General features: G+C 51.7%; 1 protein-coding gene across 1 annotated transcript in view; it reads right to left on the reverse strand.

Annotated features, from left to right (window-relative positions):
- The window catches only part of Col4a1 (Collagen type IV alpha 1), a 55,928-nt gene that overhangs the window by 23,105 nt on the left and 8,178 nt on the right, over positions 1–24,645 (reverse strand). The window contains exons 3-17 of the mRNA XM_077648935.1: positions 7,864–8,031; positions 6,841–6,975; positions 5,749–5,793; positions 5,564–5,626; positions 4,954–5,076; positions 4,592–4,627; positions 4,421–4,483; positions 4,169–4,246; positions 3,951–4,067; positions 3,071–3,124; positions 2,446–2,508; positions 2,309–2,353; positions 1,733–1,852; positions 1,103–1,193; positions 195–488 (exon numbers count right to left, since the gene is read on the reverse strand). Coding sequence (XP_077505061.1) covers positions 195–488; positions 1,103–1,193; positions 1,733–1,852; positions 2,309–2,353; positions 2,446–2,508; positions 3,071–3,124; positions 3,951–4,067; positions 4,169–4,246; positions 4,421–4,483; positions 4,592–4,627; positions 4,954–5,076; positions 5,564–5,626; positions 5,749–5,793; positions 6,841–6,975; positions 7,864–8,031 — 1,495 coding nt within the window. The remainder of the gene's footprint in view (positions 1–194; positions 489–1,102; positions 1,194–1,732; positions 1,853–2,308; positions 2,354–2,445; positions 2,509–3,070; positions 3,125–3,950; positions 4,068–4,168; positions 4,247–4,420; positions 4,484–4,591; positions 4,628–4,953; positions 5,077–5,563; positions 5,627–5,748; positions 5,794–6,840; positions 6,976–7,863; positions 8,032–24,645) is intronic.

The raw sequence follows: 24,645 nt of genomic DNA on the forward strand, positions 1-24,645 counted from the left end.
AGCCATTTGTAAACAGCTGGTCACTGGTGCTCTTTCCTTCGCAGGGATGGAGCCACCAGCCGCGGGGAGAGGGGCGCGGAGGAACACGATTTGCAGCGCCCGCCGTTCTGATTGGCTCAGATTGCCGCAGCCTTCACAGCGCTGCAAACAGCTTGTGAGATGGAGTATAAAGTTTGGCTGCAGAACCGCCATACCGCGCTCTCCCTTTGGTCCCATTTCTCCTTTGGCGCCAGGAAAGCCGTCGAGACCATTGCTGCCGTCCATGCCTTTGATACCGGGGTAGGAGATGCCGGGTACACCCTTGGGCCCGGGTTCACCCTTAGGACCTGAGGCGCCCGGGAAGCCCGGCGGGCCCTCGAGCCCGGGCAGGCCCGGAAGTCCATTGTCGCCCTTGTCGCCTTTGGCGCCCGGTGGACCTTCGCGGCCGGGGATGCCAGGCTGGCCGGGGCCACCGGGAAGACCCGGCAGACCACGTGGACCGAGGTCACCTGCGTGCCACCACACAGCATCCCCATTCAGTGCGCGAATCTCCGCCTTGAACGCTTACGACCAGCGAGATGCTTGCTGCCTCCTCCATGCTATAGTGCGGTCAGAAACCATCACTTCAGAACATGCCACCTTCACGGCAGAAAACTGACGTGAACAAACAATTGATTTTTTTTATTTTCAATTTCAAACAAGGCGAGGAAGAAGTACCAGAGTCAAAGCTTCTCAAATGTATATGGCAAATACTATTTTGCCTTGCGGCCCCTTTAACACCACAAAAGCTAGATGAAAACAGTGCACCGATGCACGCCGGCAAATTGCATCATCAGAGCGGAAAAAAATTCTTAGGCGAAACTGCTAATACTGTACGTTGAATAAAATTTTCACTGCAGCGTGATGCACCTGCGAGTTTTATTTGGAATAGCACTTAGTCGCATTGCTTGGTGACAGCTGCGTTAGCAACACAAAAAATTGAGGGAAACGAGCTTTGGAGAAAAGATCTGTTCTCTGTACCGGTCCAATAAAAAGAAAGACCACACATTTAGACCAAAAACGGTGTTGCCGTTTCCCAGTGCTCACCCATGCAGCTAAAGACAAAAAAATTAACAGAGCTTACCAGGGAATCCGTCTTTTCCGGGCGGGCCAGGAGGACCTGCATTACCCTTTGGACCAGGGGGACCAGCGGGGCCGGCCCTGCCTAGAGAACCCTGCGTGACAAAAATTTATTTATTATGACACTGCGAGTGCCTGTTTAGGCACGGAAGCGTGCAATTGGGCACATTTCCGTTTCGTCAACTGCTGTGAACAAATCAATGAGCCCATGTTAGCGAAATTTGCTGTAAGGTGACAAATATTTGCTTTTTCTTCCATTTATAAAATCCCGTTAAAGAGTATCCGCCCCGCATAAGCTTTTTTTTTTTCGTTCGAGTTCAAAGCTAGAATGGTTAGCGCTGCGTCGTAATATAAATGATTTATGTAGCTTCAATAGCACCTACGCACAAATTTTACAGTCTGGCAATACTTTCAGCTGGGACCTACTCAAGCACGAGTCGTCTTGCATTTTGCTGATATCTTTCCGTCCCTGGCCAACTCCTCTCATCACCACAATTCTTTCAGGAATTTCAAGCAGGCATGCAACATTATGTTCGGAGTATACATATAACATGTGCCTGCAGTGTTCAGCCAGAGCGCATGGCAAAGCGCAAGGCCAGTACTGTGCTCTTGATATGATGGCAGGCGGACTTACTCCTGGAAGACCCGGTGGTCCTGGGAGACCACGAGGGCCCGGCGGACCGGGAACACCAGGATCTCCGCGCAGGCCGCTCACACCTTTCAATCCAGCCAGACCTTCGTCACCTCTGTCGCCCTGCGGTTCACATAAATGGTGAGTGGTGGATAAATTAGTCACCTATTCCGGTGTGACCGTTGCAGCGAAGCGGAAGTGTTATGAAAGAAAGGGTATGACAGCGACTAATATGAGCCCACCCGACGCTTTCTTTCGTTGAGAAAACGTTAGCGTTTTCGTTTTTTTTTTTCCACGGCCTTCTGGAGGTTATGTTGACGTGCTAAAATGAACCGGCATAATGTAGGCTTCTAGCAGGCATAAATAAGTCTGCCCACGTTGTATCCTCGCCTTCGTGCTCGTTATTATTCGCTTCATGAGGCAGCACTTATAGGCACCTGCAAACTGACCGGATTGACACTAATTCAAAAGCACGGAATATCTCGCGTAGGGCAGGAAATACGGTGCTTCCAGTGCAGTTGTTCATATGGCGATATGTGTACTTCCTATCCTTCGAGTTATTGTGTAAGAAAGTATCACCTTGAATCCTGGTGGTCCAACTGGTCCTGGATAGCCATCTTTGCCCTAGATGACAGAACAAAAAAAAAAAAACAAGGTGTATTCAATACGAATGGCAGCGTGAAAAAAGAATAAAAAATGTGCATGAGATTGCTTACCCTGGGGCCTGGATGTCCCGGCAAGCCCTTCTCTCCCTTCATTCCGATATCACCGTGCTTTCCCTGTTCAATAACAAAGGCATGTTAGGATATGCATTCACAGAAGCGAACATGTTTTGATGCACCACGCACGCAACTTTGTCCTGTCTGTTAAATGGCGCGATGAAGATTATAGCATTATTTTACATTGAGAGCAAGTTGAGCATAGCTGCGCAAACGCGCCCCCTATCGCACATGCATGGTACTAGGGCTCGCGCGTTGCTTTCTAACTCAAACTTAATGAAAAACTTGAGGACCATGCCATTTGACGAAAATTGCTTTCCGTGCTGGTATTACGTTGGAGTAGCATTTCCCCGTATGTTACATGAGCTTTCTCTTCAGTTGCCTTCTCAAAGCAATGTTTAAAAAGAGATTAGCCAAAGTTTTTCCACGCAAAAACTGCATTTCTTGAGGGAAATTTTAACGAGTCTGTGTTTTGGTCTACAAACCAGACCGACGTGATTAGCACAAAAAGCAAAATGTTTTTTTTTTTTTTACATATTAGCGTCCTCACGGTGCGATAAAAAAGTAACCGTTCACAGTTTTTCGCGAGAACACTACAGAGGTAGAATTGCTATAGACTTACGCTTGGTCCTGGATTTCCTGGCTGTCCCGGCTCTCCTTTCATGCCTGGTTCTCCCTAAAAAGCAAATAATCGTGCAAAACCATTGAGCTTGAATGTGTTCTGTATAGTATTTTCCACACTATAGAATTCAAATAAAAACTAACGGACGATACTTCAATAGATACATTTTTTACCCCTAAAATAGTTGGACCAGGTTAACTAACAGGTTTGGTGACAGCCAGAAGAAGTAGCTCAGAAAATTCTTGCTTATATCGCGCTTTAGAAACTTTAGGTGTTCGCGTACGTTGCAGAATTTCTTGCTTTCGTCAGAATGTAGTGCGGCGCTTCAAGTTGAAAAGCGACAACAAAAAATGTCTAGGCTTGCGTTTTCTTTAATAAAAGATTACAAAGTGTAAACAGACAGATTTAAACTCGTGGCATGTGCAGAGGCTTTCAAAGGGGCAAGACTTGGCTGAGGGCTAAAAGAAAGCAAGAAAAGGAAAGAGAAGAGGTAAAAAAAGTGCCAAGAAAAAACTCGAAGAAGCAGAACAATGAGTAAACGGCGTTTTTTTTTTCCTGCTCCTTTTTATCATGCCACGAGAAGTTAGTTCACTACGCGCATCACGTGTACATGTTCGTTCTAGAGATATCCACCTACACGATTCTCTGTGATGAATCGCACTGGTTTTCTGCTACAATTACTGGACGACAGAACAGACAACGGCTGACAAACAGGAAGAAGGTCGCCAAGCGTTTTGGAGGTTTTGATGAGCGTTTGGACATGATGAAGACGAGCATTTCATTTTTTTCCTCCCGCTCAGTAAGTTGCTCGTTACCAACAGACGCGTTTTTCGCCAACAGCACGACACTGCTGCGGAATATGCAGGTGACCTGCGCATACCTTGCCACCCTTTGGTCCTCTTTCTCCCGGGGGACCAACAACGCTTTCGGGAGGTCCGACATGCGGCTCGCTGCAGTTCCCTGGAGGTCCCCGCGGCCCTTGACCGCCTTTTTCACCCTTGAAGACAAGAAGGAAAAAAAGATCCCTGTTGTAGTGCTGAGGAACGCGCTGATACGACCGAACGCAATGCCCTTGCTATAAAAAAAGGAAATACGCACCGGCTCTCCCTTACTTCCGGTGAAGCCAATGCCCATGTTTCCCTTCGGTCCAATCGGGCCGTCGTTTCCTCGAAAACCCTGCGTAATTCCAGGCAGGCGCGTTGTTAGTGAACAAGGAAGAGAAAGAGGAAGTGTTCTAAATACTGTTGAAAGAGCCATGAGGTGCCAGAGGAAAACTTTTTTTGAAGCAATGTATACCTTTCATTGCACGAGATACACAGAGGATTAAAGGGCAGTAGTAACGTAACTAACCGGGGGTCCTTCAGCACCAATGTCGCCTTTTGGTCCAGGGCGACCGTCAGCTCCAGGTGGCCCCTGCAGGGTAGAACATTACATGTACTAGGCACCATGTCCGCTACTTGAAAAAAAAAAGAAAAAATAGAGAACAAATTAATGCAAGGACGCAGAAGTTGTTTGACTTACAGGAGGTCCAACTTGACCGTCGCGCCCTGGTTCTCCCTGTTGGAAGAGGAACAATGGCTGACGGTTATTGCGCGTTAAGAGGAAGCAATCGCTCTATTAACAGTGCGTAGTGGGTGACCTTACCGTTTAAAGTTTCCGCCTTATCAAGCAGCAGAAAAAAAAGCAAAATCACTTTCACTTAGTGCGCCCGCGTATCAAAGTTTATTTCTTGACCACTCGAAACTTCTCGCATGTGCATTCGCATGGAAAATGGTTCCGATGGCAGTTTACATGCAGGAATCGGGAGAAGTGGGAATAAGCGACGCTTAGCGAGCAGCCACAAGTGAGGGAGCATTGTTGTGTTGCTGAGAGTTCCGGCGCACCTTCTCTCCTTTGCTTCCTGGGGGTCCGTAGGCGGGCTCTCCCCTGGGTCCGGGAGGACCTGGAGGACCAGGGTCACCAGGTGGTCCGAAAGGTCCCAGCGGGCCGACAGGTCCAGGGTCTCCCTGCGGCCATAGCAATTGGCTTAGGATTGAAATAGGAAGCTCGAGCCGCACAGCACTAGCGAATAAACCTCAGGCAAATACTCCTTCGTTGACCGTATGTAGCTCGCCAAAATCGGTGGCCACAAGTAGAAGGGTATGAAATTTCGGTAGAAAAAAATTGACTATCTGGTTTCATGCACGATTAGTACAAATATTCGCTCCATATTCGTTTTGTGCTTAGTTAAGCTGTGGCGATGTGGCCATCACAAGGGATGGAAACAAAGTGGTTGTTGTTTGCTTCAGGACCGTGGTGGTTCATAACCACTATGGGGGCTTTGATTTTCTGTGCTAGCGCTTTGTCGTTGTCGTGGGCGCAGTGGCGGCGCCACACAGCGGCTGAAGAAAAAAGCTCCTGCGCTGATACTCTCAAGTTTTGTGAACTGACTGGAGGTAACGAAGGCGCCAACTACTGGTGGACCAATAAACATAATCACACATTCTTGCTTACCTTTGTTCCATTGCAGCCATCGAGGCCGGGCACTCCCCTGGAGCCTGGAGATCCCGGTATGCCCTAGGGAAGTGAGTGGGACCGATAATGACAAAGCGGTCGCAGACCACATCTACAGCTGAGTGGCGCTAATACAGGAGGCCTCTTTAATGATAGTCGTTAATAAAGTAGTGCCTTTAACTTACCGGTATTCCGTTTATTCCGGGAAAGCCAGGCATGCCCATTTTTCCCTGAGTGCGAGAAATCAATAATGTCTGTTAGTTGAATGGCTGTGGTGAGACGAAGACGATGAAAACTATCGCAACCCCCGTCATTTTTCAGACTTAAGAATGAGCTTCACAAACGATTAAATGATGCTAATTATTTCTCTCTGCCTTGTTCGGCAGCCTTTCACGCTGCCCGCAGCACAACCGCGCTTTACAGTCTCGCACTTCACGCTACTATCTAAAGTGGCTCTTTCCAAGTTCCATTCCATAACTCTTCTAATTATCTACTTCTTGTAGCATTGGGATAATAAAAAAAATTGCTTATTATACATATTTTTGCTGCTGTCGGCTGTGATGCTATATGCACCACTGTAACGCTGTAGTCTTTAAGAGCACACATCTGAAGTCGTCACTAAGTCATGAAGGCGCAAATACAGCCCGTACTACAACGACGTTCACGAGACAGATGGCAAATGGCGCCGTTTGAAAAGCCCACCATTCCATGATGCGCGTAAAAAAAAAAAGAAAAAAACACTGTTACTAGCTGGTCACAAGATGTTGTGGTTTTACAATGCTGCCTTTAGGTAGTTTTTTTTTCAACGCGAACTCCTCATGGGCTCAGCACTGTATGCACAAACCGCGCATCTACCGCAGTATCTGCAGAGGCAGCTACGGCGCCGATACGTAAGTCACGCATGCTTTTACATCACACGGGCACGCGCATCAGAGTGCGCTGGGCTTTAACCCTTACGAAAATTTCTTTAGACAGTCTATAGACTGTCCATAGACTTCTGTATATAAAGTCTATAGACTGTAGACAAACCCTAGAGAACGGTCTATAGGCAATGCAAATCCTATAGGCAGCCTTGCAAATCCTATAGGCAGCCTATAGACAATCTATAGATTTATGGTCCTACACTTTTAGTGAACTTTTGTCTATAGACAGTCTACAGACTATGAATAGACAAAAAGAAATATCTACAGGAAAGCAATAGAGTCTATAAGAAGTCTATAGACAATCTATAGACCATTTTATGAGGGATTACGCCGGATACGAGATGGTGAACTCGCCCGTTCTCCCTTTGGGCCCCGGGGTCCGTCGCGGCCAGCTTCTCCCTTCTCTCCTTTGTCTCCGGGAAGGCCTTCAGGCCCAGGGTGGCCCTGGATGCCGGTAGGACCCGGTGGACCGGGCTGGCCGGCCGCGCCCTGCATTGCAACCGAAGCGCACACTTGCACACAACTGCCGCAGGTGTCAGCGTTTGCGCACAGCGGTATTGCACAAAGCAGCTCGAGAAGAAGAAGGTTCGGAGAAGCTGTGAACAACGTGCCAGGCGTGTCGTGCTCGGCACGGGAAAACAGTGCGTGGAGTTGTATGGGGCGTGTAGTCGCCAACCGGAGAGCGTTTTTCTGAGCCGAATGCGTGAGTGCAAGGCCCTTCTCAGTGACGTCATGCCCGGCAGGCTTGCCTCGGGACCGCCCACTTATTCACTATAGACGCCGGCGTTTCCTGATGCGGGTCAGAAGAATGGTACGCTAGCCACTCTTATTACCAGCGAATATGGTAGCCGCGTCAGTAGATAGGCTGCATTTGACGTTGTTAGAGCTCTTCCAACTGGCAATTTATTTTTTCAGTGGCTAAAGTTGGTGCATTGTTATTTAAGCTTAAAGAGAAGAATAACGACCTGGCTACGCCTTCATTTACGCCCTTTTAAGCACACGTCCTTCTTCACTTTCACTTCTGACTGCTTCCATTACAGGCCATCGGTACTGCTTCCGCCTCTATTTCTACTTTTCCGCTCACTCACACTCTCTTCCTATCTCACTCTTTTGTTGTTTTTGTTTTGCGCGACGATCCCCGCTTTAAAATGCGCTCCTTGTTTGTCATTGCCCCGAAGCACGTGGTTCCCCGAGAGCTGATTTCTGTTGGGACACTGATCGGACGTATAGTTGCGTCTCTCGCACCGCACTCTCACAAAGGGGCGCTACTATAGAGCAGCCAAAGAAGCCACCGAACGGCCATGGAGAGCCAAGTGGAAGCGCTGAGAAAAAGACAGCGGCAAGGGTAAGCAAACGGGAGCCTTGGCGTGCACTGACCCGCGATCCTTTCTCTCCCACGCATCGGCAGCCCGAGCAGGAGCTGCAGTTCCTCTGCTGTTCAGCGTAGTTGTTGTAGCCTCGGCGGCCGCCGCTCTGGTCCCAACCGTTGCCCCATCGGGACTGGTTATACCGCGATGGGTCACGGTAGTACTCGCGGTACTCCGCCTGTAAACAAGCGAGAAAGTGTAGCGGTTACACACCAAAGCACTGCGCTACCGACGATGCGTATGAACTCGGCGTCAAAAGTTCACGGGGCACGCGATTTGCGAAAAACGCAAATTTTGTGAAAGCCACTAGATTGTAACCTTAAAAGTAAACCCGCAACCCACGCTACAGGGCGGGAGCTTTGCAGAGTCCCTCTTATTATCAGGCTATCTGCCCAGGCTAGTCGGAAACCGCGCTTTTTCACCGACACGTGTGCCCCGCAAACTTGCGAACGATATTGACGCGCACTCGAGCAATTCGCGCCATTTTGTGCGTACTGTAAACAAGGTTTCAATGCAAGTATTGTCCGGCATGACTTGAACACTTCGGCGAAATAAGAAAAAGAAATGTAAGTACGTACGTAGTATAGTAACAAGGCCCAAGTAATTGTTTAACTTCGGGCTTTGCAATCTCATCATTTTCGTGAAAGGAATCCTGGTGTCCATCTTGGACATAATAATTTAACAATTCCACCTCAATTCTGCTCTATTATCACTCTGTTCGCGCTCGCTATTGGCCCGGGAGACGCCAGGATTTTCGCTACTGCCGCGATCTACTGGCCAGCGCGGCGCACGAGAAAAATAGAGTAGTACCTAAGAGAAATTAGTGTTTTGTTATACCTGCCCTAATATTGTTATCAAAGCGCATTAACAGAAAAAAATGTGGCCGCCTAATCGATCGAAAGTAACTGCGGGATCAGCATGCTGTGATAAACGTCCCAAAGTGTTACGGGATAGCAATCGTAGTCATTTTTACAAAAGCGCGCACATCTCCACGTGCAGCGAATCCCACTAGCTACGAGGGGAAATTTGAACCAACCACACAGCATGCCCTAAACCAGGACTAAAGCATGAAAACTATATTCGCACCATTTGAATTAGTGTGCGTGCCTTAGAGCGACGCCTTTCTCGAAGTCGGCTCGCGTTAGATACAAAATAAAAACAAAACACGTCCGAGTTTCATTTTGATGCTAGGAATTTCATCCCCAAGACATAGCGTCCACTGTGGTGCCGCTCCTCCCATCCCACACGCCCTTCCCTTTCCCTCCCCCATCCATCAGCATAAGCTGCTCTTTGAGTTGGCTCCTCTAAGGAACAGGTGGACAAATAAAAAAAAAGTCATTTCTTTCTTTAATTCACTTTCATCCACTCCTGTAGAGAAGAGGTGGTTCACTGAATTCCCGTTTTGTCAGGAATTCTATTCCGCATTCCGCTCTCGATGGAATATGAACTTGCTGAAAGCTCCAAATCCGCGCCCTAAACGCTTAATTGCTTTAAACTCGCATCGAAGCTCCCGGTGGGGCGTCGCTCCTCGATGAAAAAGGCGGAAGAGAGTCCGATGACTCAATGACGGAGATTTTTTAAGATCACACAAGTAGGCGTGGAAAAAAAAGTCAGAAAGAAAGCAAGGACGATGACGACGACAAGAACAACAACAGCAGCACTTGCCGGCGTAATAAAGGATTCGCCATCTATGTCGTGAAGCGAATGGCGCCGCCAGAAGAATACGTGGGCAGAGAATTTACGATGGGGGCGGCGGCGGCGGCGGCTCTTGGGAAGCTCGCGCCTCGTAATAGTATGCAGCGCTTCCAAGAGATCGCGCACCATCGCCCCATCACCTGCACGACAGCCGTAAAAAATTCCGATGCGACGAGAGCTCTAGACAGGCAAAAAACGAACAGGGAAGCGGCGAGGGCGCCGCGTCTCGCAAAGACTGCCTTTGGAGTCGGCGTTCATCCCTCGTTGGCGGTGTCAAGCGAAAAGCCCTGTGGGTCGCGGGTAATATTTTGCAAAGTAGGCAGAAAAAAAGGAAGAAGAAAAATGGGTAGTCAGTGACAGAGCTGGGCAGGCAGTCGAATACAGAAACGGCGAATCTTTAGCGCGAATGCATTCGCTGCGTTGCAGGTACGCCCCTGTTTTCCTCCAGCGCTGCCTTGTAGTGTTCCGGACATAATTAAGTGGTGACGTTCATTTCCCTTCCTTTAGGGCGTGACAGTGGGATGAGCAGCGGACGTAACTTCGGCGTGCTTCACAAATAGGACGAGCAGTCTTCCGTAATAAAGCAGATCAAGCATTGCTTAACGAGATATACGTAGATTTTTCAACACTTTTCTACGAGTAGGCAGGTTGAAAGATGATTTCTGTATAGCCCCGGAACGAGAAAGTTGCCTCTGTGCTGCCATGGTTCCGGAGCTTCCGAGGAAACCCGGGGCACAATGCAGGTAATCGAGGAAAGGGGCGGTCCCATTTGAACCGTGTAATTATTGGACCTTCGTCGTCGAAAAAAGTGAGGTTCATTATGGTTTCCATCTCTCGCTTGGTCGCCCCCCGCACGCGGTATCACCTTACTACAGACTGCGAATGCACTCGTCTGTACGTGGGGGCAGTAGAATCCCTAATTAAATAGCGCTTACGTTATTCAGTAAAATATTTAACGGGCTAGTAGTGAATGCAACGCACGATGAAAGTAGATGCAGTACTTACAGGCTATATAGGTGAATGGCGCGGTAAACTTAGTCGCACGTCTGTTGAAAACAAGATTCACGGCTTTATGTCTCAGTTGACCTTGGCTCTGTATGCTCCCCTCGGCAGCGTTGTTTATGCGGCGCTATTTCAGTCTTTTACTGTTTGTTTCTCGGACGTGCATGAGCTTACGCAAAGCCAATCAAAACGGGGCATTGTTGTCCCGGTCTTAACGTGGCTCGCTCGATTCGCGCCAGCTACTGGTAGAAGCAACAGCCGTGCCGGTCTGCCGGCACAGCGGAAGATATTATGTGGCTTGGGAGGGATGACCAGAAAATAGAAGCGCCCCTACACATGCAAGGGTGGGCGGCGGAAGGAGAGGACCACGAACACCTCGCATACCAGCGAGCGCCCTTTTCTGCGAACCGAAGCCCAAATAAACTGGCAGGCGCAGAAGAAAACAAGGGTTCCCATTCGGAGCCAGCGGCGAAACGGGAAAGGCGGGCAGGGAATCGCGTAAACATGCGCCCGATGGAAGCCAGTCGCCACGTCATGAGCAGAGCGCAGTCATGCGGCCGGCCCAGGGAAGGATGAGCGGGGCACCCCTTTATGGGCCGCGCCAGCTTCCGTCTGTGCGGCACATGTTTGAAACAATGCCCGGACCGCCGATTCGCGCAACCCGCCCGGTTGAGACCACTGTCCTTTGCGGGGTACCGGAGCGCGCTGTCTGCCGCATTGCCCGGGGAGGGAAGCGAACGGCGCTTCCACGAACTGAGAGAATGCGCTCTTCTGGGGGGTATTCCTTACGCCTTGCCCCAAAACTAATCGCAGGCCTTCACAGAGCAGTGTAGTTTCACATGGCAGCCAGGATGGTTGGTCTCAGTGGGTCGGCCAAGACTGCACCAGCAAGACAACTTTTCAAGCAAAAACTGCAATCGATTAGTGTAATAGCGACAGTGCAATACACGTAGGCAGCTTCCACGAGCGCATCCTGAGGGTGTCGCGTTGCGTGAACTGACACAGGTATCTGCGCCTGCGCATTAATCAGCGAAAACGCGTGGCGCAACACGTTCATTCGTAAACACCGGAGTTCTGCAGGATCGAGTCACGGGGACCAAAAAAAAAAAGCCTGCATCACTCGTGCGCATGCCTCAAAACGCTGCTGCCGTGGCTTGTGCGCGAGCTGCGCTGTATTTCAGCGAAGTTTGTTGGTTCCACGGTTTCACTGCACCGGCATGGAAAGCAAGGCCACGACATTCTCAGCTTGAGCCGCGTACTAACCATATGTACAGGCGCTCATGAGGACACGCCATCAGTCAAGGGTGACTACACTGGTCCATCGAGTGCACGCATTGGTCTCATTATTGCTACACTACACTGTGATGAGCACAGCAGGCAACCAATAAGAGGCGTTGACTATTGGCACGAGCGACAGCAAGCTGCACAGTTTTCCGTTCTGCGGATGTTTTAGACGAAACACAGCGCTGGCCTAATGAAGGCGGCTGCAAAGAGCTGCGCGCAAAGAGAACGTAGTGCTGTCATTCGTCGAGCGCCTTGAGCGTCCGCATGGCATTCTGCATGAAATAGGTCTTGGTGTTGCCTTCGCCGACCTCCAAATCGATGGCCTCCTCGCTGTCCCGAGGTAGCAGGGGGACAGGCCTCGGCACACGGTCGCCCCCAGCGCCAGATATTAGGTAGCAGGCGAGCAGCATCACTAGCGCGACCGCGATGGCTAGCAGTACTGACCACAGGATCACGATTTCCAAAGGCACCGCGTCCAGAACGTCCTGGACGAAGCCCTTATCGCCGATCTCCTTGGCATACAGCACGATGCGACGCATGCTGGTCAGCCTGTTGGGTGTCGGCTGCTCTGCAGACTCGTCGTGCAGCAGGTGCGCGATGTCCTTTTGCCACAGAGGGCCGTCGTCGACCATCGCCGGGCTATACTGGGCGCCGTGCCCCCGAACGCAGACCGGGCTGCCACTTATCGGCCAGCGATGATGGTGCACCGGACGAAGAAGAAGCTAACATCTTTGGCGCTAGTGTGGGCCTCTGGAGGGCTCTGGTAATAAGGGCGTCGCCTGCCTTTTAATTGCCGTCCTCATGCAAACGCTAGCTTTTTTTCGTCATGTTATTTATTCAAAGATCATTACCTTTTTTGTTAAACTTGGTTGGCTTTATAGTTTGTTAAATTGTGCACATTGTGTAGGGAAAAACCTGAAGTACATTTGTGGGGCGGATCCACCTGGACCGCCAAAAACAGCAGCTCGCCCACGATATGCCATTCGTTTGCACTGCTCTTAAGCTGAGTCGTCTGCTGCGGTGCTCTAAAACGCAAACCCTTTCACTCATACCGGTCTAGAAGACTAGGTTTAAAACCACTGAAAAAACGGTGTGTGTTCGTGTCGGCTAGTTTCCGGCAGTAAGAGCCACACGAGGAATAACAAGCGTGTGCATTCTGGTACAATCCTTTCGGTCTGCAAGCGGACCCCAGGGAGTCAGCGAATAATCACAGCCCTGTCGGGTCAAACGCCATAGGCACATTATGTTCCGTCGTCGGGACCTGCATTCAACCACACAAGTGCCGCTGTGGGAGTGCAGCGAACGTATGCTTCCGCGCAAATCCTCCAGACGGAGGCATAGGCTCTTGAGGTAACCGACAGGGTTGCGCAAAAATCTCCAGGCCACAGGATCTGCTTTTCAGCCTTGTAACGGAGTCTCATTCTCACCCCTGAGGACCTTGGTAGCTAGAGTCGCAGTGAGTACCCGACTACACTCCTCAAAACCATGGCCTGAGGACTTTCGTCAAAACTTGTACCTACACAAATTGATTAGAATCAGCACAAAATGTTTTCGCTGAATAAGCCAGCAACCCCCCCCCCCCCCCCCCCGCCCGCCCTTCCCATAAGCTTCTTGTCAGCCTCACTATAATTCATTGCCGGTGATGGCGAATGACACAGAACCAAGACATGGATCCTGTGTATAAAATGTTTGCGGTGAGTCGATTGCTCAGTCAAGTTCTCAGCTTGTTGACACGACACGCCGAGGTGTGACGGCACATCATCCGCTTCGTTGTCTTAGTATGCGCTCTATCACGCGTTCCTTGGATTCCAGTTCGAGAGGATAGCTGCGACTGAGGCCATGTTCAAGGCTACAGCTTCGCGCAGTCTAAACCACGACCGGGTTGAGGGTGACACAGGAGCGCAACTTTCGCCTGCACGTAGGTTAGCGTCGCTCGAGCCGTGGACTAATCTCCGCCGTTTGAGTACGCGCGTGCGTCCTTAACTATCTTCCGTACGTGGGACGCGCGCGGCTATAACCGGCGCGTGCAGAGACGTACACAGGTAGAGAGCCGTCGTCGGCGTGTTCTCCGTTTGGTCTGGCGAGCCTAACCGGCGCGGCACAAGGAAGCCCCGTCGACGCCCACCGTGTGGGAGTCTGTTTAAGGTCGCCGCGTCGCCCACGCGGCCTCCGGGGGCTCGATCGAGACGGCGCGGCCGCCAGACGCAGCAGCCACTATTCAAATTCCGCCGCGGCGTTGCGTCACACCAGCGCGCGCGGCCGTTTTGGCGCTCGTCGATGGCGTACAGCGGTGTGGCTGTCGCCATCACCTGCGCCACGGGGTTTTGCGTCTGTTTTGAGCATCTTTTGCGTCCAGACGCGACAGCGTCGTCGCCGGGTGACCGGGGCCGCGCGGCGGTGTCGGCGGAGGAGCCGTACATGGCGCGGCTTCCGCGTTGTCACCGGCGCTGTCGACGAGACCTTTGTTTGTGGCGCGTAATAAAGACGCCCCCTACCGAGCACACACGGTCCCGCTGTTTTCGCGGTGGTTTATAGCACCGGTTCCGTCACTGCACCTGCAAACGAGCAGTCGCGCCAAAGCCGCCTCTGATACAGCTCGAGGGAGGGGAGTACGTGAACAGCGGTTCATCTACGGGACAAACACTATGTGTGCACCGGGCTGCCAAATTGCGCTTCCTTAAGGTTGAAACTTCCCCCGCCGTCATTCGTGTGCGCGCCAGAGCAAGTGTCTCGATGGCGCAACGACGCTCATTTCCGTGATTCGTTTTTTTTTTTGCTTCTTCACTGGGGAAGCAGTAGACGAGGATCAGTTCCATTCAATTTTTTTTGAACCACAAAAGTAAATATATGGCGAAGATTTATCGATTTACTGCCACTTACGTATAGTGAGCTTCGAGGCAATGTAGCAATTATCTGTGAAACGATTTAACTCGGGCAGAAATGAAGAAATGAGTCGAGTCTGTTGCGATATAGTTTAATCCCGGGTGTCATACCCAACAATTTTGGACAAAAGCGTTTTTGATCGGGAAAGAGTTAATGAGCGCATTTCTTTCATATGTTCTAAGCCTTGACTATAACAATCAATATATCCACAGATCACCCGAGGGCAGTCTCTTTTTTTTTCTTTTCTATGAACTTTTTTGCTGTCGTCAAAAGCTTTCCACAATATTTTTCTATGGCAGTTTTAACTGCTCGATGCGAGCGATGGAAACGCAATAGAAGAAAGATTTTGCTATATATCGGAAGAATAGACCATTAACTTCAATATTTCTATACTAGAACCTTACAGTTTTCCAATATTCAAAATTTTGTCCAATAATGTTGGACATGTATTAGCTTGCGGGCCCTTCCAAGGAGGTAAGTTTAGAACACAGACGCAGAGAAGGCGATATGACTTAACGTGGATTTATCAATGCGCCTAAAGGAAGCAAAGAAATACAAAAATTTCTTTTCACCTCGTAAATCCGCCAGTGGGCGCTTTTACGCCGAACGTGAGCAGGGAACGAGTGAGGGACTTTTAGGCGCAGCTCTTTTCACGCGGCACCGCGGCAGTCTACTTAAAACGTGCCCACGTTACGGGTTTATTTCGTACCATTACTAGTGGCTCTAATAATTCCTGGAGTTGATTCGAAAATAAATGAAACGAAAATCTTCAAATGACGAAAAAGAAGAAAAACAGACACTTTTGCAGCGAGACAACGAGAACGCCAGAGGAAATGCGCGGCGTGAAGAAAAAGAGGTTCCTGTGGACTCGTCGCCCACTCATGAGGCGATGAAGAGGAGTCAGTATCTGCGAAGCAAGTGTCCTCATCCCTCCACGGCTTCTCTATAAATGGGTCCACTCCCATGTCGACCTGTATGACAAGTTCAGTGCCAAGCAGGCGAACACGAGATTTCTCGATTACGGCATACGGCGGCGACACCGAGCTGTTTGCATCGGAGGAAGTGCATTGTAGTACGGCTACCGCTGGAAGAAGAGCTCTGGTACAAGATGGAGAACTATGCCTGCAGTTGGTTACCCGCCGCGGTGGCTCATTGGTTAGGGCGCTCGACTACTGATCCGGAGTTCCCGGGTTCGAACCCGACCGCGGCGGCTGCGTTTTTATGGAGGCAAAACGCTAAGGCGCCCGTGTGCTGTGCGATGTCAGTGCACGTTTAAGATCCCCAGGTGGTCGAAATTATCCCGGAGCCCTCCACTACGGCACCTCTTTCTTCCTTTCTTCTTTCACTCCCTCCTTTCCCCCATCCCTTACGGCGCGGTTCAGGTGTCCAACGATATATGAGACAGATACTGCGCCATTTCCTTTCCCCCAAAACCAATTATTATTATGCCTGCAGTTGGACGGAAAATAATGCGTCGGCTGCCGCGTTGGCTCTTAGCAGTGTCCAGGTATAGCCCTTTCAAAAAATATACAGCCCAAAGGGTCTGCTTCCAAGCCGTTTCCAAGAGCATAGTGGGCAGCCGTAAGCTAGGCAGCCTTGAGTTCTTCCCGCCTGCGAGAAGTTAAGGTGTAAAGCAAGCTGCGCTGTAGGGCTCAGAGAGAAACCCCTTGGGCTGTATATTTTTGACAAAGGCTGTGCCAGATGGTCGGCTGCTAGACTTGGCAAGGAAGCACACGAAAGCACTTCGCGAGCGACGAGTCGCCTAAAGCTGGAAGAAAACAGGCCCTGCGACCTACGCGAGTGGAAGTTGAGTGAGGGCGCCGAACAAGGAAAGGCCTCTCTGTCAGCGTGAACGAGAACCCGCAGAGCCACGGAAGACATGCGAACGAGGATGGCGGCGGGTGGGAGTATACATCCTCTAGGCAGGCAGATTCCCGATAAACTTGGGGAAGTTCTCGGTACGAGTACTTTTCTCATTTTCTTTTGTCTCCAATGCACACGTCGAATGACGAGCACAGCTTCTCAGTGAATGAATAACCCTGGTTTCTTCACCTTCTTTGTTTCCTTGGCAACGGCATCTTGCATACATAGGTCTACTCGGAGCGGTACATAGCACTTTGTCTTTGAATTTGGTCGACATCCTATAGCTTTCTGCATCACAGACAAATGCGCACTCTTTCTGCGTTTTTAGAGTTGCGAGTTTTTTCGGAAACTTTCTCGGCTAGCATGGACCGAAGGGTTGAAGATATTCGTGGCGATGTAACGCAGCGCTTTCGACAAGCGTAAAAAGAAAGTGCAAAAAAAAAGCGTGGGTCCTTGCTATAGCCTTCTGGAACGCAGCGTCTTCACTTTCGCCTCGCACAGACGTAATTCCTGTTTTCTTCGACTTTATCACATTAGATACCAAACAAAATCACGGCTAAACAGAGAATAAATATTTAACAGCATAGTGATTGTCAGGTTGAGCGGGTGCATAGCCTGTTTGCTTGTTGTTTTAACCTGCAAATGGCTGGCAGCTGAGGAAAGATCAGAGCGGGCCTTGCACCGTTTCATGGCCTCGTCAGCTGTGCACAAGAGAATTCCTTAATGCAAAAAAGAAAGCAGCGAACGAGAGATAGACACGTTTTCCTCCCGAAGAAAGGCTAGCAAATGCTAACAGACCACCTGCACCCATAGAGGGCACAAAAAGGGTTGTATGCAGAAGCCTTGCACTTTAGTTCGCTCTCTGAAAAGTTTTGCATTTGCTCTCGTCATCTATTCATAACCCGACGTAAAAAAAATCCGGCAAAAGGGAAGTGTAAAGCGCGCCGGCGTTCGACATCGACCTCCGTTAGCGAAGCGCCTGAACGATAACTAAATAGCCTAACATGAATGGCAAGTGAGTTCTGTTCCGAAACTGCGTTACAGTTCGTACGAGTAGTCAACACGGTCAACGAAGCGGTTCAAGGTAGCCGCCGTCAGAGTTCTTCCGTTTCATTAAGTAGCAATTTGAGGTGTTTTTTTTTTTTTGCGGTGTTGTACAAGCAACTGAGCAAGGCATGATTCCGCGCTAAGATGCTTAGTGAATGATCCGCACATGCAGCGGCGCCAAAAATACCGACGACAAAATAGCTCTGGTGAAGCAGCAGGTAGTGTAACTCATACTATAAGCGCTGTTCAGTGATGTGCGATCATGTTATCAGTATGGGCTGGTCAAGATCTGTAACCTTTAATTCGTTCCCGCTCAACAGACACATATAGTCAGCGAACTGAACTGGAGCCGTTGGTTCGCCGTGTATGAACTGAAAACAGCGCAGGATACAGAGAGGGTGACCACACAACACGAGCGCTGAGGTGTCTGGCTTTTCAGCGTTCTTGTGCTGTCACTGTCTCCAGTCTAGAGGTGACGGAAATAATCATCCAGTTTCTTCTCGCATAGCAAATGATATCGCTGTTGTCCAGCGTGGTTGCAGAGTATATAACTTTTGGTCAAGCCGGGCTGCTGGAAAATTGAACTGCATGGTGGCATTCGTTGCTCAGCACTTGGCTGCGTTCTCTTGGCAAAATGGCGGACTCGTATTAGCTCATTCCCGCTGCCCAACAGCCATGGCAAATACGAAGCGAAGAAAAAAGACGAATTTCAAAGGCTGCTTTCTTGCCGTGGCGGTTGACTCGTCCATATAAAATTTTCGCATCGTGTTTCACTTTTTTTTGCGCGCGTCGCCAACTAGAAATGCCCTGTCGCAAGTTCATAGCACCGCTTCGAGAATCGATGGGCAACTTTGTTTACAGCTCAGCGGGAAGCTGACAGAAAACAGAGCACTGTAAGTCGGCAGGCTGTCCGTAATGAGCTCAGAGAAGAATGCTCGACAACAGTCGCCCTCATCTACCCTCGTCCCCCTGGGTCCCAGAGTTCCGTGGGTTATGAACCAGCGCACGCTGTCTCTCCCCCCCCCCCTCCCCCTCCCCCTCTCTCTCTCTCCTCAGAGCTGCGAGTTCAACTCCTTCCGATTCGTATCTGTCTTCCGCGGAGGCAGATGACAGGGCTTCTCCGCCTTCCTAGACCCGATAGCGTCGGGGCCAAAGCCCGCTTCCTGTCGCTTCTCCCTCTTGCGGGGAAAGAACTCGGCGCGAGTGGCGGTGACGGAGCATCGCCACCGCAATTACCCAGCGCAGTCGCCCCGCTGACGGGTTTGCATTGCCCGTGGCGTGCTGTAAATCGCGCATTCTGTTCGCGGTCAACTTGCGGAGGGAGGATTACTCGTGGGGGGCAGCCGCGAAAACAAAACCGTCGCTGCCGAATTAAGCTCAGCATTGCCCCCGCAGAACTGCATGTGGATCAGTCAAGTGCAAGTATGCACAGGAAGAGGAAGGCGCGTCGCTTGGAAACACACGAATAGAGGGAGGAGAAAAAAAAAAAGAACGGAGAAGGAGCGGGACACCGGATTGCCAGCATCCATTTGTGCCCTCCGACGAGTGCATGGGTCGCGGGTTCAGCTGCTTCCCAGATGGATCTTTATTTTCTCTTTTTCGACGTTGCATCCACGGCAAGGCGGCTAGGTCGCGGACTTGTTTCCGCTCCGAGTCGTTGCGGCACCCTCCCAAACCAGGCGCAGCGCATAACGAACGGTGAAGGGTGCACGCTCGCGTTTCGGACCAGCCGCGCTAAAGCACACTCCGGTTAGCAAGTGCCTCGGCGCGTTGGTGTGACTATAGCGAGCAACGCTGCAGCTAAAATGTGACTGGCGGTGGCGCCGTGGCTCCTGTCGGGGGGCCGCTCGTTGCACCATCCGGGCCACCACTGAAGGGGTACAGTGCGCCCCCCCCTCCCTCCCTCATGCCAAACGCCCTGCAGTCTGTCCTGGCGCCCCTCGCGGAGCGTTGCCGACGACGAAGACGTCGCCCGGCGACGAAATTGACAAACGACTCCTTAAAGCCGGTTCCCTGAGCCATCGCCGAGACAAAGCCCGCTCATCCCGGGCCGGCGACAGCGTTGGCTCCTCCCCATAAATTTTTCCACTGCGTCGCTATATAACGCCGGTGCCCGGGGTGGACGTAGTAATGTAAACGCGGAGCTGATAATTGCTACCTGCGGCTCGTCTGCTCTTGTCTGCACGCTGACATTGAAAGAGCAGCTCCCGTCGACCAGGGGCGACCGTGCCTACGGGCCATTTTTTGCTGAATATACATGGCCGAAACAGCTTATTTTTTTCCCCCTGAGCTGTCCGAGGGGCAGTGTAAACACACAATTATGCACTTTTAATGTGTCATGCTGACGTGGTACATTAACATGCAGGCGCTCGTGTTTGCTTTTTATCTCTTGTGGCACGCGTATGTTACGTAGCGATCAGTGTTGAGCAACGCGTGGTGTGCATGGAATCGCTCGTCTCTTGTCTTGCTATTTGTTTTTGTGTGTTTTTGCGCATGCATATCAATACCGTCTTTTTCGCCTCGTGGAAGACGAGAATTCGCGAGCCATATACCAGAACTGCGCAGGTGCCGCTGCAATCAAGAGCTCGTTACTACCCCGTAGGGTGGGTGCAACGTACCCAGCATCCTTGCCGCAGAGCACTTGTGCCCGTGCGAACAGTCTTTCGTCACTTGTCCTCGGCCTATTGACAGTGCCGAGGCGAGGCGGCCTCATCCGCGCAACGGGAACTCGGGCGAGTACAAGTGTGGCTGGAGCGTGGCATGGCATGACAGCGTCGCTCTTTCCGGTGTGCCACCCGTGCGCGGCGCGTTTTAATTCCGCACGCAACGCAACCGAGGGCCGCGGGCTAATTGGTCTCATTGAAGTTGCCGGCCCACGGACGTGCGAGCACACCAGAGTAGAACGACCTTGCCACGGACCTCCTCAAAGTTCCGGGCGACGCTGGGCGTCTGTTCGCACGATCGCTTTCCTCATCTCGTCCGTGAAGTGGGAATGCGGAAAGCTGTACCGTGCGTAACAGGCGCCCGATAGTTCTCCGCAGTGTTAAAACAGAAAATCCAAAGGACGACGAGAGTAAGGCAAAATTGCCGATACCGTTAGCTGTTCGCACGTTTGTCAAACGTAGGTGCCCAAGGTACGCACGCGCTGTCACAGACGCGCAGTCACAGGGACTGTCCAGAGTCTACTCGACTCGAGGAGGCCGTTAATATTGTCGCTGTAATTGCAGTAACGACCCATGAACAATACCGTGTAGAATGATACGCAAACTGCACTCGCTGTAACACTGACTGAGCCAGGTGCTTCGGTTGAAACGTTAAGGCGGCCATGATTTTGAAGCGGGTTGCGTGTTTGCGCTCACTGGACATTCTCCGGCCTTTCTGTGCCCTGGCGGAGCGCAACGCAAGCGAGCAGCTTCGGGCGCACATCCGAAGGCATAAGCAGATACCGCGGAGGGGTCCTGAATAGCGACAGTGCTTCAATAAGCGGAGGACGGGGACAGGCCGCGACGGAGGAGCCAGACCTCCCGCGGCGGCCCCTATGGGACGCGAACCGCTCTCGTGCCTCGGCGGGGAGACCGCCGCCGGAGGAGGACATCTCCCCGCGGCAGACAGTTGCGTGATGCAACGAGACGTGCGGCCGTGGACTTCGTCAAAAACTATTCCGGTTTCTGCTCCTCCGCTGCTCAGCGCCAGCCGCACCCTGCCTTCTCTTCCACTTCCCAGCGGAGTCCACCCGCGGGCCCCAAGGAGGGAGAGTGGGAGAGAGCGGGCAAGGAAGCGACGGATAGGATGACAGTGCCTGCTTAATGCAGGGCTGCAAGTGTCAGCCGCGCGCGGTTTCGCGTCGTGCGCTATCCGCCACTAATTATACGCGAAAGCCCACCCAGTGCATCGCCCTTCCCGTTCGGCGAGAGGCGGCAACGCTCTTTGGTCGATTCGAGATCGTTATTATGCGCGGCATCCAACGCTGGATCCTGCGCGGTTTGTCTTTTTTCTCTTTTTTTTTTTTCGCGCACAGAAATCGCGGTGTTGGCGGGTGAGGGGCAGCGGCTAGACGCGCGTGTAACCGAGCTAGGCTGTGTAAACCGCCCTCGGTGTCACTTGCAGGCTGTTAACGCGCGCATGGCTCCCACCCGATTTGTCTCCCGCGTTGCGACGCCACCAGTTCCTTGATGGAGCCGCCAGACGCGCGGAGGCTGGCGCCGGATTAATTACAGACCGGGGGCGCGCCGACACCCGAAACCCTCTGTTCCGCGCGGTTGCACTGAGCAGGGGCGCAACTTGACCCACTTTAGACTACGGGCTAACTGACTACGGCGGGAATGCCTTCGTGAATGTAACTGTTTATGTCGCGTCGCAACGTACGAGATGTTAGGGGGTGACCTTTATGCGCAACAGTGCCGTACCAAATGTAGCCGAAAATAATGCAACAACGGATGAGCGGCGCAAAACAAACAATGCGTTCCTTATATTCGTGACCACTCCACCAAAGAATCCGCACATGAGCAACTTTAGCGGCTCTCTATGTACTATATCCGACTTTTTTTTCCCTCCGAAAACTGTGACTCCTTCCGAAGTTGAGGACGTTTGACGTTCTGCACATATGAACTGTTTAATTATGCAGCTTGACAGCATCATGTCACATGCGCAGTGCGCGAAGTCGTGTCTGGCTCCAAGCATGCTGTTGAACATTCCTCTGTGTCCGCGATGTTTGTCCATTTTTTTTTCTCTCTAAAAATTCGAGTCGCTAATTTTGGCACTGTTGATGCAAAGCTGAAACTGGGTATCCAGGCCCTCTTCACTACCGCAGTTGCAACCCTCGATCCCGTGCTCCATTGTTCATCCTCTTCATTTCAGTCTCGTCTTATTGCGACCGCGGCTAGCAATACTAAAACCTAAAACCTCAATACTAAAACTAGCACACACACGATTTGAAACGCGCAGGAACGGCAGCAAGACGCAGCCGCCACCGACCGAGTCACGGCAGCGGAGCCGGCAGTATTGGTGCCGAGGAGCAGGGGGGGGGGGGGGGGGGGGGGGTAATATTCTGCGTTTATTCCCTACTTGAGGCTCGCGCCCAAACGGCTCATTCCGGCCAAACATAGGCGGCATGCCTCTGCGAGGGCAGGAATCATCCGGCCAAGAGCGCGCACGTTGGTGGCAGCATAGGCTAAACAGAGAGGGAGTGGGCCCCGCGGAAGGAAGATGCATAAACACGGGCGCGCAGTTTCGACCTGCGCGAACCGCCGTCACAGATATGCAAAGGGCCCCCCAACGTGAGACGAGGAGCCGCCGGCCGGCGGAGCAAGTCCAGAAGCCTCCTCGCGGCCCGGCGACGACGGCTCGAATGGCGGCAGCAGCCTTTGGGCCGTGCCAACGACCTCTGCCCAAGCGAGGGGGTTTTATTTAGTGGGTGGCCCCCCCCCTCGAGTCGCGGGCTCCCATCGGAGCCGACGGCGCGCTCCCCGTTCCCGCGGCCGTGCGGGGAAGCACGCGCGGGCGCTGCTGACTCGGGACGATACAAAGTTTATCCGCCGGGAATCCTGCGCGAACTGCGCGAAGCCCGATTCCATCTGGATGAGGAACAGTGCGGTTCGGGAGTGCAACGCACGCGGCAATGACCGCCGCCGGCGCTGCTGTCGCTGTGTTCGCGCTAATGGGCACCGCCGCGAATAGGACCGGTGCAACCGAGAGCAGTTAGCGCTAGCCTTGCAGATGGGCGACCGCAGATTTTCGCAGCGGCGAAGGGGCTGTGCGGCCCTTTTGCTGTGGCTTGAAGTGAGGGAACCCGCAACCCCATCTGCCGCGCAGCAGGATGGTGCACTTCACACACACAAAAAAAAAAACACGCAAAAGATAAAACCAGCAGCGGCGAAGATACCCTGACGCACAAAAGAAAGCTGCGCTCCTGGTTCGGCGCTTAAGAGGACTGCCAGACGTTCTTCGGATCGCAGTCTGACGAAAGGAAGCGCTATAGGTGGTTTAGCGGCCCTGACACGCACAAGTGGCGAGTGAGAGTACAAACTAAAGAACTTGGCAAATTGGGATTCTGCTCAACGTCTATGCTATTTTTTGCACATGTGCGCCGGTATTCGTAGATTTTGCCTCCAAACATTTTTTTTTTAATTTGTGGCGTGCGAAAGCGTGTCGATCGCGGACGTCTCGACGGTTGTCCACGGCGAGGCAAAACTAACAACGGCAGACAGTTCGAAGTGTCACTTACGCGACAAACCATACCTGGGCTAGCTGTTTCCTGCGGAATACACTGAATTTTCTTTGCTTCGCAATTTGTGGTCGCGAAAATCAGTAAATCAGAGTGGGCATAGAAGAGCTCTCGAGAAACCACGCATACATGTCGACGACACCGGGAACCGGTCGCATAGCCGCCACGCATTCAACTAGAAGAAACTTCGCTCGGCATCCGTAGCGTGAGCGCCGCTGCTTTTCTTGTTCGGAAATAAGACACAGCGGGAGACGGGGGCCGGAAATCGGGGATGTGAGGAGGGGTTCCGAGCATCGCGCTGATGGACTTGGGGTGCGCGTGCAGTGTACCGCCAAACAGCCCTGAACTCAGCTAGCATGTCTTGTCGCATACATGGCTCCTTGTTTGCCTGCGGTTTTACGTACTGCCTTTGTCAAAAGTAGCCAAGCAACGGGGTTTTCCCCTTCGCCTTGTAGCAGACGACTAGTAATACACCCTTAATCTCTAAATCTATGTAATGTAACGAGAACCCTGGTCCTCACTTTCCGAAAAGTACGTTTATGCTATTATGGGTGCCGTTAGGGAACCACGTATACGGCCGAGAAGCAAGCCCCGTCGCCCGCTTACCTCCAACACGTGTTTTAGCCCGTACGCTGCAGGCTAGCTTACAGAGCGAAGTGTTTTAAAAAACCCCGTTAAACCAACGGTAGCCCACACCATGCCGTTTTTGAGACGCCTGTCGTTCGTCGTTTCTTCATTGCGTTCAGCTGCCGGTTTTTTTTTTACTTCGTTTCCTGGAACTCAAGGTGAAGCTAC

Source organism: Amblyomma americanum, chromosome 1 (genome assembly GCF_052857255.1).
Source record: "Amblyomma americanum isolate KBUSLIRL-KWMA chromosome 1, ASM5285725v1, whole genome shotgun sequence".
NCBI classification, from domain to species: Eukaryota; Metazoa; Arthropoda; class Arachnida; order Ixodida; family Ixodidae; genus Amblyomma; species Amblyomma americanum.